General features: G+C 31.2%; 2 protein-coding genes across 2 annotated transcripts in view; one reads left to right on the top strand and one right to left on the bottom strand.

Moving 5' to 3' along the window:
* The first annotated feature begins 6451 nt into the window (after positions 1–6451).
* On the top strand, positions 6452–13322 carry LOC106059537 (uncharacterized). The gene is made up of 3 exons (XM_056031258.1): positions 6452–6683; positions 9956–10295; positions 11288–13322. Exons 2-3 carry the CDS (start codon positions 9972–9974, stop codon positions 11789–11791), a joined length of 828 nt encoding a protein of 275 aa, XP_055887233.1. The 5' UTR covers positions 6452–6683; positions 9956–9971; the 3' UTR covers positions 11792–13322.
* A 1407-nt stretch (positions 13323–14729) lies between these two features.
* The window catches only part of LOC129926172 (uncharacterized), a 34131-nt gene continuing 33083 nt past the window's right edge, over positions 14730–15777 (bottom strand). The window contains exon 9 of the mRNA XM_056028517.1: positions 14730–14776. Within this exon, the coding sequence (XP_055884492.1) occupies positions 14730–14776 (47 nt within the window). The remainder of the gene's footprint in view (positions 14777–15777) is intronic.

The raw sequence follows: 15777 nt of genomic DNA, 5'->3' as shown, positions 1-15777 counted from the left end.
GCGTCTCAAATAGCCTTTGATAACCAGTACATCCTTCAGGTGTGGCTCAGATAAATTCTCTGGCGTTCATTGTTTTTGTCTTAAATTTAATAAAAAAAAAATACATCCCAGGTCGGAGAATCGAACTTCCAACCATCGACTCTAAACTTCGATGCTGAACGACTGAGCTAACAAGCAGATACAACTTTGTGGTAGATAAGGATTTATAATAATAACTTTTAATTAAAGTTTCTGTGAAAAGAACAACCTTTAGATGTTGTACGCATTATTTTGCAAATATTGTTTCAAAATGTTGAACTTTATAAAGATTTTAATACTTTATATTGTTTGAAACTCTCTTAATTACAAAAAATGTTTAATGCTTAAATTATAGTTGACCCTTAAAAATCTAAATATACTAGTGCTCATATAAGTTAAAAATAGATGACACCCTGTTGCAACAGTTATCGTTATTTGAAGAGTTGACCTTTGAAAAAAGTGTTCTGGTTATTTAACTATATAGATAACTCATTTAATGTTTAAATAATCAAATTTTGCATTTTTTATTCTCAAAAATGTTTTAGCTACTTAAAAAGGTAAAAAGGTATTAAAGTAATAAAGGTATTTTAAGTTTCTATTTAAAATAAAATTATCAAAGAAAATTATCGATTATTATCAATATTATAAAATATTTACAGATTTTAAACTACTTACCATTTCTATGACAAACCAATTTTACGATCAACAATATTTACTATATAAATAGCAAAATTCAATACCACAATTTCCGACATCCATACAAAAAAAAGTAAAAAATCAACCTCATTTAATTTTGTTATCGTTCTTGATATTATAGACGCCTAGCTTGCATTGAAGGGTTGGTACGGGGCGTCAAACTTTTTCAGTAAAAACTACACTAGAGTACATACAAGAAGAAATGAAAAAAATGTATTTGAAATGTTTACTAAAATGTATTTATTTTCCAATATTCTTTACCTATTTTATTCTTTCCTTAAATTTAATGTATGACGCAGAACAGCTTATATCAGACAATTTAGATTTCTTTCATTTTTTTTTAAATCTACGAGCTTACATGCTTACCCTCTATTGAAGCACATGATACATGTTGTTATTTGAATGTTTTTGAATTGGATTTAGTGCCTCTATGAAGGACAAAGTTTTGATGGTACATATTTTACTTCGTTGTTCTGTAGGAGCTAGTTTAACAAGAGATGTAGGATCACTACATGACATTTTTTTAAACAAATATTTTGAGACTGTTATGCTCTGTTTTGATTTCATTGTGGAATATCTAAAAGTTAAATGAAAAAAAAAATTCCTTTGCTTGTGAATCTTTTAGTCCATAAGGTTGTAAAAGTGGGTAGCTGATCGCTGAAAGAAGGAATCAAGCCTATGAAAGTAAAGGCTAAGAAAGAAATATTTGTAAAAAAATATGATGTATCTCAAGAAAAAGCAAGTGCCTATACGGTTTGGGAAAAGCGGAGTCCTAGACTCTGCCAGGTTATAACACTGTGTGCTTAAACTGCTTAAGTGTTGCCGGCTCCTAATTTTCCTAAGAGTTGACTCCCGAATCCTTTCCCATGTTTAGGTATAACTGCAAGAATATAAGCACTCCACTACCTATAAACAGCTTCCAATGACATGCGTCTCAAATAGCCTTTGATAACCAGTACATCCTTCAGGTGTGGCTCAGATAAATTCTCTGGCGTTCATTGTTTTTGTCTTAAATTTAATAAAAAAAAAATACATCCCAGGTCGGAGAATCGAACTTCCAACCATCGACTCTAAACTCCGATGCTGAACGACTGAGCTAACAAGCAGATACAACTTTGTGGTAGATAAGGATTTATAATAATAACTTTTAATTAAAGTTTCTGTGAAAAGAACAACCTTTAGATGTTGTACGCATTATTTTGCAAATATTGTTTCAAAATGTTGAACTTTATAAAGATTTTAATACTTTATATTGTTTGAAACTCTCTTAATTACAAAAAATGTTTAATGCTTAAATTATAGTTGACCCTTAAAAATCTAAATATAGTAGTGCTCATATAAGTTAAAAATAGATGACACCCTGTTGCAACAGTTATCGTTATTTGAAGAGTTGACCTTTGAAAAAAGTGTTCTGGTTATATAACTATATAGATAACTCATTTAATGTTTAAATAATCAAATTTTGCATTTTTTATTCTCAAAAATGTTTTAGCTACTTAAAAAGGTAAAAAGGTATTAAAGTAATAAAGGTATTTTAAGTTTCTATTTAAAATAAAATTATCAAAGAAAATTATCGATTATTATCAATATTATAAAATATTTACAGATTTTGAACTACTTACCATTTCTATGACAAACCAATTTTAGGATCAACAATATTTACTATATAAATAGCAAAATTCAATACCACAATACATGTCCGGTACACAAAAAAAAGTAAAAAATCAACCTCATTTAATTTTGTTATCGTTCTTGATATTAAAGACGCCTAGCTTGCATTGAAGGGTTGGTACGGGGCGTCAAACTTTTTCAGTAAAAACTACACTAGAGTACATACAAGAAGAAATGAAAAAAATGTATTTGAAATGTTTACTAAAATGTATTTATTTTCCAATATTCTTTACCTATTTTATTCTTTCCTTAAATTTAATGTATGACGCAGAACAGCTTATATCAGACAATTTAGATTTCTTTCATTTTTTTTTAAATCTACGAGCTTACATGCTTACCCTCTATTGAAGCACATGATACATGTTGTTATTTGAATGTTTTTGAATTGGATTTAGTGCCTCTATGAAGGACAAAGTTTTGATGGTACATATTTTACTTCGTTGTTCTATAGGAGCTAGTTTAACAAGAGATGTAGGATCACTACATGACATTTTTTGAACAAATATTTTGAGACTGTTATGCTCTGTTTTGATTTTATTGTGGAATATCTAAAAGTTAAATGAAAAAAAAAATTCTTTTGCTTGTGAATTTTTTAGTCCATAAGGTTGTAAAAGTGGGTAGCTGATCGCTGAAAGAAGGAATCAAGCCTATGAAAGTAAAGGCTAAGAAAGAAATATTTGTAAAAAAATATGATGTATCTCAAGAAAAAGCAAGTGCCTATACGGTTTGGGAAAAGCGGCGTCCTAGACTCTGCCAGGGTATAACACTGTGTGCTTAAACTGCTTAAGTGTTGCCGGCTCCTAATTTTCCTAAGAGTTGACTCCCGAATCCTTTCCCATGTTTAGGTATAACTTCAAGAATATAAGCACTCCACTACTCTTAAATTTAATAAAAAAAAAATACATCCCAGGTCGGAGAATCGAACCTCCAACCATCGACTCTAAACTCCGATGCTGAACGACTGAGCTAACAAGCAGATACAATTTGTGGTAGATAAGGATTTAAAATAATTACTTTTAAAATTTTTTAAAATTATCAAAGAAAATTATCGATTATTATCAATATTACAAAAAAATATTTACAGATTTAACAGTCCGTCCGTCCCGCTTATATCTCGTTAACTAGAAAAGATAGTGAAAATCCGACATCATAATATTTTAGTCCATACAAAGTGCTGATGCAACGGCTAATTTTTTTTTTCTAAAAGCGAAAAATCTATTTTTTTAAAATCACTTATCCAAACAGTTTTTTCCTAAAAATACACAACATAAAATACATTTTATTGCTAAGTTATGTAAATTCTGTTATACTAACTACTACATTTACAAAAAAAACTTGTTTTACTTTTTTTAAAAAAGGAAATGTCTATTTAGTATGCATATAAGTTGGACATAATTAAAAACAACAATTAATTGGTACATTTTCATATTATCGCGTGAACTGCAATGCCACAACATAAGAAACACATGGGCGTGGCCAGGATTTTTTTTCGGGGGGGAGGGTTGGGGGGGATTTCCCCCCCCCCCCCGCGCGGAAAACAATTATATATATATTTATATATATATATATATATATGTAAGTGTGTGTGCGTACATAATTAATCTTTATTACATTCTGACCCTTTCGGAAGACGTTTATTTTGCCATAGAATAGATTCTTTCTGGAATTAGTGGAAAACTTGTAGACTCCCCGCCCTTGCTAGCAAGGGTGTCTGGGGGGGCTCGCAGCGCTCCACCATCGCGGGGCGAAGCCCCGCCGCCGAGCACTATTTCTGGTATTGAAAGCCAACAAAATGCATATTCTGAGGTATCTACAGTGCATTATCTTGCTATTAAAAATTTTTATTTCAAAAACCTATTGTGCTATTCTTACTGACTTAGACCCTCTCGCGCCGCTCGGCGCATTTTCCGACAAGCTGTTTCCGCAACTTTTATTTTGCGTAATTCATTTTTTCGGAGAACATGTCCCGCAAAACCTCATGCGACGCTCTGTCACAACCTTACTTAGGGTTCGACTCACAGTTCGGCATATGATTTCTTTGATTGAGACCCGATCTCTATAACTGACTCCTAAAATCTGTCTTAGCCATCTTTGTTGAGCCACATTTAGTGTTTTTCAATTTTGGCAGAAGACTATTCGCACTTTATTAATGGAGCCCAAGCCACTGTTAGAAATTTGTAACCTTTCTTGACTACGCTCTTGGAATTACATGCCTGTATTTCGCTTTAGATTTTATATCGAAAAGAAAGTTTTTTCGTCAAAATCATCTGTTGAGGGGTTTTAAACTAAAAAATCTCTGGAGTTTTTTTTTTTTTTTTTAAATTCAAAACCCCATTTAGCTACGATCATAGAATTTGGTGACTGTAGTTTGCTTTAAAATAATATTGAAGAGAGAGGTTTTCAACTCTAAACGCTCTGTAGGGGAATTTTAAACTCAAAACCATCTGGAGGGGTTTTAAACTTTAAAGAAAAAGCCATCTGGAAGAGGGGGATTTAATCTGATAACCCCCCTCATAGCATTTTTAGTGCGTAATTTGCTTTTTTTTTTAATATTGAAGAAGTAGTTTTCAGCTTCAAATCCCGCTGGAAGGGGGGTTTTAAACTCAAAATCCCTTTGGCTACGCTCATAGATTTTATAGTGTGTTATTTGCTTTTTTTTATATTGAATAGGTACTTTTTAGCTTCAAACCCCAACTGGAAGGGGGGGGGGTTAAACTCAAAACCCCTTTGGCTACGCTCATAGAATTTTGAGTGTGTAATTTGCTTTTTTTTTTATATTGGAGAGGGGGTTTATCGTAAATTTTGGAGGGGGTTTTAAAATCAAAATCTTCCTTAACTGTGCAAATGGAATTTGGGGATTGTTGTTTGCATTTTTTTTGTTTTGTTTTATAGAAGAGGGGGATTTAACTGCAAAACCTCTGGTAGGGGGTTTAAAACTGTAAGGGGTTTTAAAATCAAAGCCCCTGGTAGGGGGTTTTAAATTCAAAACCCCCTGGTAGAGGGATTTGTATCTCAAAACCCCGTAATAGGGTTTTTTTAATCTCAAAAAACCCTCGTAGGGGTTTTAAACTCAAAACCCCCTGGTAGGGGATTTGTATCTCAAAACCCCCTGATAGGGCTTTTTTAAATCTCAAAACCCCCTGGTAGGGGGTTTTAAACTCAAAACCCCCTGGTAGGGTTTTTTTAACTCAAAACCCTCTCGGCTGTGCTGTGGTAAGTGATGATTTAATATTAAAATCTCACCTAAAATAAACAAAATTAATCAAAAATCAGCCTGCGGGGGGGGGGGGGGGAATTTCATTTCGGGGGGGGGGGGGTTGAACCCCCCCACCCCCCCTGGTTAGGCCATGATAAGACATCAGTTAGGCCAGGTTCACATTCACTTTCACCTATCTTTTGGTCTGCTGGACTGCTGGTGCACCACACAAGATTTATCAACCTTCTTTCTCTATTCTTCCCAGTCATTTTGTCTTTGATAGAATTTCATTCTGATGTTCTTATTGAAAATATTGAAACCTGCCTTTTTACTTGCCTGGGTATGCCACATCGGGTGCCGAATTTGAGTTTGTGTTTCCACACAAACTGTTTTTGTAACCTTTTTTTTTTTTTTTGTTTGTTTTTAATTGCGAGTAGGAGTTGCATTTTTCATATTGAATGACACCCCAAAAGGACAATGTGGTCTGTTTTTAAGGAGATTTGCATACATTTTCAGAAGATTTTAATAATTTAAGGAGTTTCTGATTTAGATTAGCAATTTCAGGTAAATGTCAGGAACCCTTTAACAATAAGTTAAAATGGTTTAACTTAATAATTTCCATCTAGAATTCGCGCGGGGCCTATGAAAGTGCGGGGCCCACTGCGGCCGCATAGGTTGTAGTGGCCTAAGACCGGCCCTGGCCATAAGAAACTCTCTGAATACACTGAATAATTCCAAGCCAGTCCGCTCGGCTGGGTCCATATCGAAGGTGCCGGCTGGGTTGAACTTGAGGAAAAAAAATCATTAAAAAAAACAACAACACAAAATAACAACAAAAAAAAACACAAGTTTTGTCGCATGCAGCGCCCCCCTAGCCCGAGCAAGTCAGAAAAAAAAGTTGCAGCGGAAATGGTCATCTCTAGATAGATTTAATCAAGTCTGTTTCGCCTAGTTAGCAGGCATTGTGGTTGTCATGTCCGACGTGACATATTAGATTATTAGATCTACATTTTTAAATTATAGTGCTGATTTAGAATCTATATAGATCTTGATCTATATTTTTTTTCGTATGACCTAAGTCGGTCTTTTCAAGCATTTTGTTGTAAGTATTTTAAGTATTTACTCAATTTAGATCTAATCTAGACTCTAGATCTAGATCTTAGTAATTTATAACTTTTTTTTAAAATCCGGACATTACATGAATTTGGACAGTCGCTGTTTTTGTGGTCATTAAATATCTTTATTTTGATATTTAATATGAAACTAGCGATCTTTATTTTGATATTTAATATGAAACTAGTGCGCTGTATAATGTGCTTGTTCATTTTCCAGTGATTCTAACCCAATTTCCTTCCATTTACTGATTTAGCCATCTTATTATTATTATCATTTTATGTAAAAGAAAAATTTTAAAGAATTTCAAATTTGTAATTTATTTCGGAGTTTTGGACATCAATGTTAATGATCTTATATTATATTTGTTTGTTTGTTGTTATTTTTTAAAGAGAGAATAAATGGGCAAATGTTTGGAGTGACTCAGTGACTCACTGTGTGAGCTTGGTACATTGAATGTAGTTAAATGCCTACATCTAGATCTAGAGATTCTAGACCTACTAGATAGATCTAGAATAATCTAGATTTATATAGTCTATAGGACTATAGGGTACTATAGTCTACTATAGAGAGAATATAGTCTAATATATAGAGGATTCAGCTATTTAGGCAAGAATGGCTATCCTAACATCTACTATACTCTATACTACAAAAGATCATCTGTATTAGAAATTTATTAAACGAATAAACAAAAAAACACAAACATTCAACACACATCTAATCAATCCCAGTGACCTAATTTTGGTAGAATAAGTGTGTTCATTTTTTTTTTTTTGAGTTCGTATTTATGCATAATTTTAAAACATCCTTAGAATGATTTTATGAAATTTATGTGAGGGGCTATGCCTGGAGATCTTAAAATTTAGTTTATGTTAATATAGAATTAAAATCTGAGTTTATTGATGTCTAAATATAGAGACTGTCTGAAATAAATTTGGTGTTCGGAATCCAATAATGTAGGTCAAATTTGTCTGAATTAAATAAAACACATGGCCTCTTTGACCATAAATATAATAACAAATTATAGGTTAGGGGTACAAATATAAGTAGTCATCCTTATTCTCCTGAAACTAAAAAAGATTTTGATACTTCATTTTCTTTTCTATGTCAAACCATTATCAAATAATACGCTGTCATAGTCAAACTTTGAAATTTTGACCTATATGTGTCCGAATAGCATTTAAACTTCTCTAGAATCTAGAGTAATTTATAAGCTATTCAAACACATACTTTGATTTTGTCTTTTTATACGTAACATAGTCATAGATCTAGAATCTAGAGTAGTTTAATTAATCCGGACATTAGGTAAATTTGAACACTCGCTGTTTGTGGTCATTAAATCATTGTGATATTTAACATGAAACTAGTGTGCTGTATAATAACTAATGTGTTTGTCCATTTTCCATTGATTCTGACCCAATTTCCTTCCATTTATAAATCTAGTAGATTCTTATATAAGGCACACCATATTCAGGTACTAGGTCAAATTTTTATTTTATTTTTTTATTTGGTGACAGTTTAACTAACAAAAAAAAACTGAAAGCAGATTCTTATTCTGCAACTAAGGGACTATAAAAAATATCTGTGTTTCTTTGAATTACCACTCATAGTCAAGATTTTATTTTAAAATGAATTAGGTCACTTCATGCTCCTATACTGAATGCAGTTTTTGTGCTTTCTCCTTCAATGCACACTGAGTACCGTCAGTAAACACCACTATGTTATTGCTAATAAATTATACCTGTATTATTATTTAGATTGTATTAAAAGAAGTAGATTCATTTCTGCAATATGTATTTTTAGTATATTGCCTCTCTCTCTCTATTATATATATATATATTTATTTATATAGGCCTACCTATATAATCTATGTGTAGAAACAGACAGAAATAAATCTATATAATAATATAATCTATATATCACTATAATTTAATAAACATGATATTTTCAACCAGGCTACATGTATTCTCTTTCTTTTAATTCCCATCCAAGGACCCTCTACTTCTTTTCATAATTTGGATGTTCGTTTTGTTACACCTTAACATCCCCTCCCTCCCATAGATGCTTATAATTCTTTTCATGACTTCCCTCCCCCCCCACCCCCTTTCCCTCCTCTGCCTGTCTGATAGGTTGTGACACTACACGCTTAGTAAAGTGTATACATCTCCTCACCGCCACCTCACCTGGTTGATCACCTGCAGTGGGCATGGTCTCTAGCTTCAAATTAGCAGCCCGCAATTTTTCTTTCATTCATAAATTATATATTCTAGATATCTCGATCTATGTCATCTATTAGATCTCTAATGACTAGAATCTATTTAAATACGCTTCAGCTTCATCTAAGGTTTAAGATATAAACAGGGTGTATTTGATGTTCCTGCAGTTAATCAATTATTGTTTGCAGCACATGAATTGATTAAAACCATTTAATATTGAACTAACACTCTCATCAGATTTCCTTAATAGAAATTAAACACCACCATGTGACTCAGAAAAAATTAGAAACATTGCATAGATGCTTTTGGCAAAAAAAAGTTTAACATCATTTTAAAATACTGCAACTTTCAAGTGCAGATATTGAAACCCACCTTCTTACTTTATCCTGTTCAAATGCAGACTGACAGTTGTTAGCTGCATCTCTTTTCTCTCTTTTCTTTTTTTTTTTTTTGATACTCAAAGTTGTTGATATCACTTTATCAGAAAACAGGGATGTGCGTTTCAACCGCTAACACATTGTTAAACCAAAAGTTTTTAGCTTTTTAGTTAACTTTTGCCCATCACTAGAACTTGGCTTGGCTTCACTTGACTACCTGATCATGATAAAGATTCCAACATCTTATTCTTTAAAAGAATATTTTCTCATTTTTTTCTTTGGAATCTTGCCTAAAGTTTATATTAGTTCACATTTAGTAATTTAATAAATATCAGATCACACATTTATTTTACAATATATTCGAATATTGATTTTAAATTTTATTTTGTTATTTATCGGTCTAGAATTCTAGATGTTTTTTGGTGATGCATTTCCAGTTAGCTAAGTTGGTTAGTTCGTCATACCAATTATGCGAATGTCGTTAATTTGATCCATTGCAGGCCTTTTTTTTTAATTCTATTTTATTTTTAGATATAAATAGTGTACAAATGTTTACCTTACTATTTTTTAAACAAACTAATAAGAGTTTTTAAAAATGTCACTTGTTTTTATTTAACTTTCTTAGGAACAATGCAGTAAAATCTGTTGTTGTTTTTTTTCTTTTTCAGCTAAAAGCATTTCTAAATGGCAATTTGTGTAAGTAATCCTGCTGATCCTTACTTAAGAAATGTAACACCGCTTTTGGAGAATTACTGCAAAATGATACAAGAAATAACAGACCAACCATTAAATCTTCAGCTTCAAGAACGTGTCTTGCACGTTGAGATATCTTTTGGAACTGATTTTGTTAAAGTTGAAACATTTAATGCTATATCAAGGACACAGAGACCATCTTTCAGTTCTACTTCCACAACACAAGCTTTGTCTATACTGGAAATAGCAGCGATCTATACAGAGAAATTGGGAAATGTTCTAGAAAAATATTTCAAATTTCAAAGTGATTCGAACGTAAGTTTAAAAAAAAAATGTGTTTGTGTGTGTTCAATTGTAAATAAACAACATGGTTGCTGAGTGGTTAAGCGCTTGAAGTGAAGACTTGCGATTTTAAATTTCAGAATATTTTAGATGCCCTTAAGTCCATATAACTCAAATGAATATCTGTTTCTAGTTTGGGATAGTAAAGACGGTTGGTCATTGTGCTGGCCACATGACAGCCTGCTCTTTAGCCAAAGAAACATATAACATAATCTGCCATTTAGATTGCAAGGTCTGATAGTGGAACTTTACTATTTTACTATTACTACTATACTATTTTACTATCACTACTTTACTATTACTACTTTACTATTTTACTATTACTACTTTACTATTTTACTATTACTACTTTACTATTTTACTATTACTACTATACTATTTTACTATTACTACTTTACTATTTTACTATTACTACTATACTATTTTACTATCACTATTTTACTATTACTACTTAACTATTTTACTATTACTACTTTACTATTTTACTATTACTACTTTACTATTTTACTATTACTACTTTACTATTTTACTATTACTACTTTACTATTTTACTATTACTACTTAACTATTTTACTATTACTACTTTACTATTTTACTATTACTACTTAACTATTTTACTATTACTACTTTACTATTTTACTATTACTACTTTACTATTTTACTATTACTACTTTACTATTTGTTCCCAGGACACATATACAGCTCATACTAAATAAATAAAATGAAGACCCAATATGCTAATTTTGGCTATTAAATTCATGGTCATGTTTTTTTTTGACATAGGCTTCTGTCATTAAACTTAATATTACTACTAGTAGTTTGTCCACCTAGCTAAGAAATTTAAAATCTATTAAATCTTGTCGAATTTTTTTTTTATGTTCTTTAGTTACCGGTACGTCTTCTTTAAAATGTTAAGAAAAAAGCAAAAGCTTATTGTACTACTAAAATATTTATTGCTTTTTCAGAACACAGAGCTGTCAAGGAAAATTAAAAAGCTTAAAGAATTGAGTGATGGAATTAATGTTTTTTTAGAACTAATTGAAAAAATAATTGAGCATTACAACCTTATGTCTGTAGGATATTCTGTAAATGCAGAAGCACTCCCAAGTTTGGATGACCTTAAGAATAAAAAAGAACAGGTTTGTTCGATAAAGAAAAAGCTTGAGATAACAGAACTTCACCAAATATTTTCAGATTATAAAGATGACTTTATCGTATCAGATGCCACAATTTTATGCTCGCTTTTGAGTTTGCACAAGGACTATCATATTTTTCTTGACACTCTGAAAGATGAAAAAGAAGAGCATTGTGATGATTTTACTTTCATATTGATGCGTTTAAAAGCACGAGAACAGGATATAGAATATGATCCTACAGATAAAGGCTTTGTGGGATTGTGTACAAATTTAATCAGTCTAGGATTCACCCAAATGTGTGCTGAGGCTATAGCAAAAAAACATACCCCCTGAGTTGATTGACCTTCAGATGCCTTCATATTGGGCAGAGAGATTTTTGAAAAATGTATTAGTGTATCATCCGCTTTTATTTAATAATTCAAGATATCCCTATTCAGAAAATAGAAAGGATGAATGGTTCCAAGAAGAAATTTCAACAGACAAACGAGATGAACCCAACGAGGACATCCTGTCATTCCAAATTAAAATGCTTAATTGCACCTCAGGAAATAAAAAATTGGTCGAAGATTTTCTGAAAAACGTCAAAGACGAGGACAAAGATAGTTTATTATTATTTCATGGAACAACACATGCTGAAGCTGAGTCTATTCTGACATCAGGTATCATACTCTCAGCAGGCAAAAAAGGTCAAGACTTCTCAAGTGGGGATGGATTCTATTTGTCAGAGAACCTCGAAGATGCTGACAAATGGAGTGGAGCAGCCAGGGGAGAGCACAAAGCTGTTGTTGCATTTAAAGTTAAAAAGGAATTGCTGGATCCAAGTAAAGAACATGGACTGGACCTTACAGGAGATCAAGAAACGTGGCAGAGTGTCGTCAAGCTTTGTCGAAATCATTATAACGACAAGAAAGCAAAAGCAAAGCTCTTAAAAAATGTCTCATTTATCAGAGGTCATACGTGCTTGAATCCAATTGATTTTGCTCAAGGTAGTAAAAGCAATGCTGAGGGTTTTGGTCGAAGTGAAATACAGATCTGTATCAGAAGTGAAGATTACTCTGTTAAATTTGCAAGTTTAAAAAATATCTCTTGTGTGATTTTTTATTAGAATGATTTTCTAAATATATAAACATGCTGAAACCTTTGCTCATAGACTATATACCTATCACTAATTAGTTCACTTGTAGTTGGAATGTTACCAAAATGTATCTTAAAAAAAAAATTGTGATGTCTCATTTTCAGGATGGAAACATTATGTATACTTTTAAAAATCTATTTTTGCACTTCGTCCTTAGAACGTTGAGAAACAAATGTATGCTAAGTAATATTTTTAATCAGCGGGCAGAGATGTAATTAATGGGAAGATATAGCTCTAGTCCGTTGTATGGAGAAATAAGAGGTAACGATAGTATATATTGAAAACTATAGATGAAGATGATACAAATAAAAGGCGCTTCCAGGTTTGAAATAATATCATGCATATTTTTTTTTATCTTGTTATAAATGTATTACCGGTACTAATTTTGGATTTTTACATATATTAACAGTAAAGTAATTAATAATAATCATTAGTCTCTCAACTATTTTTTTACATATTTTGAAATGCTATACAAATATTATATTGTGATCTTAACGAGACGAATGCACCATATTTTAAAGTACATAATTGACCTTTCTTATTATTAGTAAAATGAACAACTTTAATGAACATATTCAGAGAAATTATTTTTTTTAGAAATCTTATATATGTAAATGAAATAGATCATCTTGTTTATTCATATGCTAACAACCAAATACTAAATAAATAAACAAATTGTCATGTGTAGTTTTGATCAAATGAATCAATAAAATATTTCCAAACAAATTACATATTTAATGACTGCTTTACAATTTTTAATCAATACAAATTTATTTTTTTAGTCTAGTTCAGTGTTTTCCTGTGTTCCTCAAACTACTGAAATATATAACAAATAGCCCCATAAACATGCTCATTATGGCCCTGCACCGATATTTGATTAGGGTTATCCCCCATTGCCCTAATTGCAGCCCTTAATATGTGGGCCCTAATGGGCGAAGTTATTCTTTTCACATTGGTCATGTAACAAAACTACCTTATCAAGCTGTGTTAATAATAAAAAAAAAATCTAACCATTAAGCATCAGAAGACCTTACATTCCTGTATGTGGACATTTTATTTTACAGTGTTATTTACAGCCATTGGGCTAATATAGGAAATGATACTAAAAAAATTAGGTTCCTTCTAAAGCCTGTTAAGCAACAACAAAATTAATGATATTTTAAAATTTTCCTTAAATCTTTTCCTTAAAGTAGATGTTGCAATCAAATTGGTGTCAGCAAATGTGGCAATGGTAATTGACTATGCATAAAAGTGCAATTGCAGACTAGATCTAGCTAGTCTTCACTACATTCAATGTTATATTTTGTCCAATTTATCTTTATTAATTTTAACACAGGCTATACAACTATATTGTAATTATTGTTGAAATGATAATTTAAAAAATATAAGTTGGCTGAAAAGTTATTCTACAGTTAAAATAAATGATAACTGTGAAACAAAAATAAACAACAAAAAAAACTGAAGACAATGGGCTCACGACCAGTGTTTCAAAATTAGGGTAACATTTATTTTTTTACCGGTACATTTAATTAATTCTATCTCATTAAAGCTTTTCTTTCGGGTTGCTGATCAGTAATCTAAAAGCAGAATTTAATTCTTATCGTCTTGAGCAGGCTTCTTCATAAAAAAGATGTTAAACAGCATCTGTAGTGCATACATAGATCATTCTTAATCTATAAATTTTTATGTCAATTGCCCTTTAAGAAAAATGTGATGATCTGTAAAAAAAACAAACTAAAAAATATTTTTAAAGAATTCTAACAAAATAATATTACAATAGAGGCAAAAACACAAAATGTTTATGATTGGTCTACAGGAAAGATTGTTTCTATATAATGACAGGACAAAACAATTGTATACCTTTTCATTGTATAAATGTTCATAATAATTTTTTTTTATGCAAATTAATAGAACTCAGATCTCAGTGAAAAAAAAGCTGAAGATATTGGATCAAATTTTTTTTTTTTTTTTTTAACATTTGATTAATTTGATATATATAAATCAAATTCTATTTTTTTTTTGGGGGGGGGGGGTCTTTGATCATAGAAAAATTTATTCCTCATACCTTTTTGAGCAGGTGAACATGCTTCCTCAAGAAAAGATGTTGAACATCTGTAGTGCATACTCAGATCATTCTTAATCTCTAAGATTAATGTCAGCAGCCCTTGAAGAAAACTGACATTCTATAACAAAAAGAAAAACAACTAAAAAATACAGACAAAATAAAATAACAATAAAGACAAACCATAGAATGTTTAAAGTCAAGTATACAAGAAAAACTGTTGCTATAATGATGAGACCCTTTAATTTTTCTATATCAGTATCTACACAATGAAATTTAAAAAAAAAAAACAAGTATTATACATTTTTTTATAAATATAGCATTGACATATCTTTTACAATAGCTTTCTATAATTAGTACAAATAAAAAAAAACCACCTACCAACATTATTTCCTTTGTCAGGATGATTTGCATGTACATATCTTACTTTAAGCAACTTCCTTAGAATTGGGTTGAAAATTTACTATTGACTTTTCTGTTTACTAAAAAAGATTAAGGAAATTAAAACACTCTACAGGCAGAATTAGTGATTATACTAAAAAAGTCAACAAAAAAAAAAGAAAAATAGTAAATAGAAATATTTTGTGCACATTCAGCTACCCTATACTGCTTTTAAAAATGAGGTCTAAATTTTTATAATTTTAAGATTTGGGGGAACTTAGAAGTCTTAAAATGTAGCTCATTGAAGTTAAAATCTGAGTCAGAACTTAAATGAAATTTAAAAAAAAAGCTGTTATATAACTACAACTTTAGAGCCATATTTAAAATGAATTACATTTTTGGGTGCTTTATATTAAATTAGTATGGAAATTGTTGTATTCAAAGTCATCATGGATCCAGGGTTTATTTAATTATTTACCGTCAAGGAGCGCATGCGTAGTTAGCGCAACCTAATTTACCTATATCCTAGATTCCGACCAGCAAAATGATTAGGCCAAACACAACCTCGAAAACATGAAAGCAGTGTTGAAGTCCAAGCCGCTCATAGGGCCTACATAGCAAAAAGTACGGTCTAACGTCTTGCAAATAAAAATATCAGTGGCGTAGCTAGGCATGTGCGAGTGGTGCGGGCCAAACGGGGCATTAAGCTAAGGATAAATTTTCAATAAAATCAACGCATTG

The sequence above is a fragment of the Biomphalaria glabrata genome, chromosome 5 (genome assembly GCF_947242115.1).
Source record: "Biomphalaria glabrata chromosome 5, xgBioGlab47.1, whole genome shotgun sequence".
In the NCBI taxonomy this organism is placed as follows: Eukaryota; Metazoa; Mollusca; class Gastropoda; family Planorbidae; genus Biomphalaria; species Biomphalaria glabrata.
Note: the sequence above shows the minus strand (reverse complement) of the source record. Positions and strands in the feature narration are given on the sequence as shown.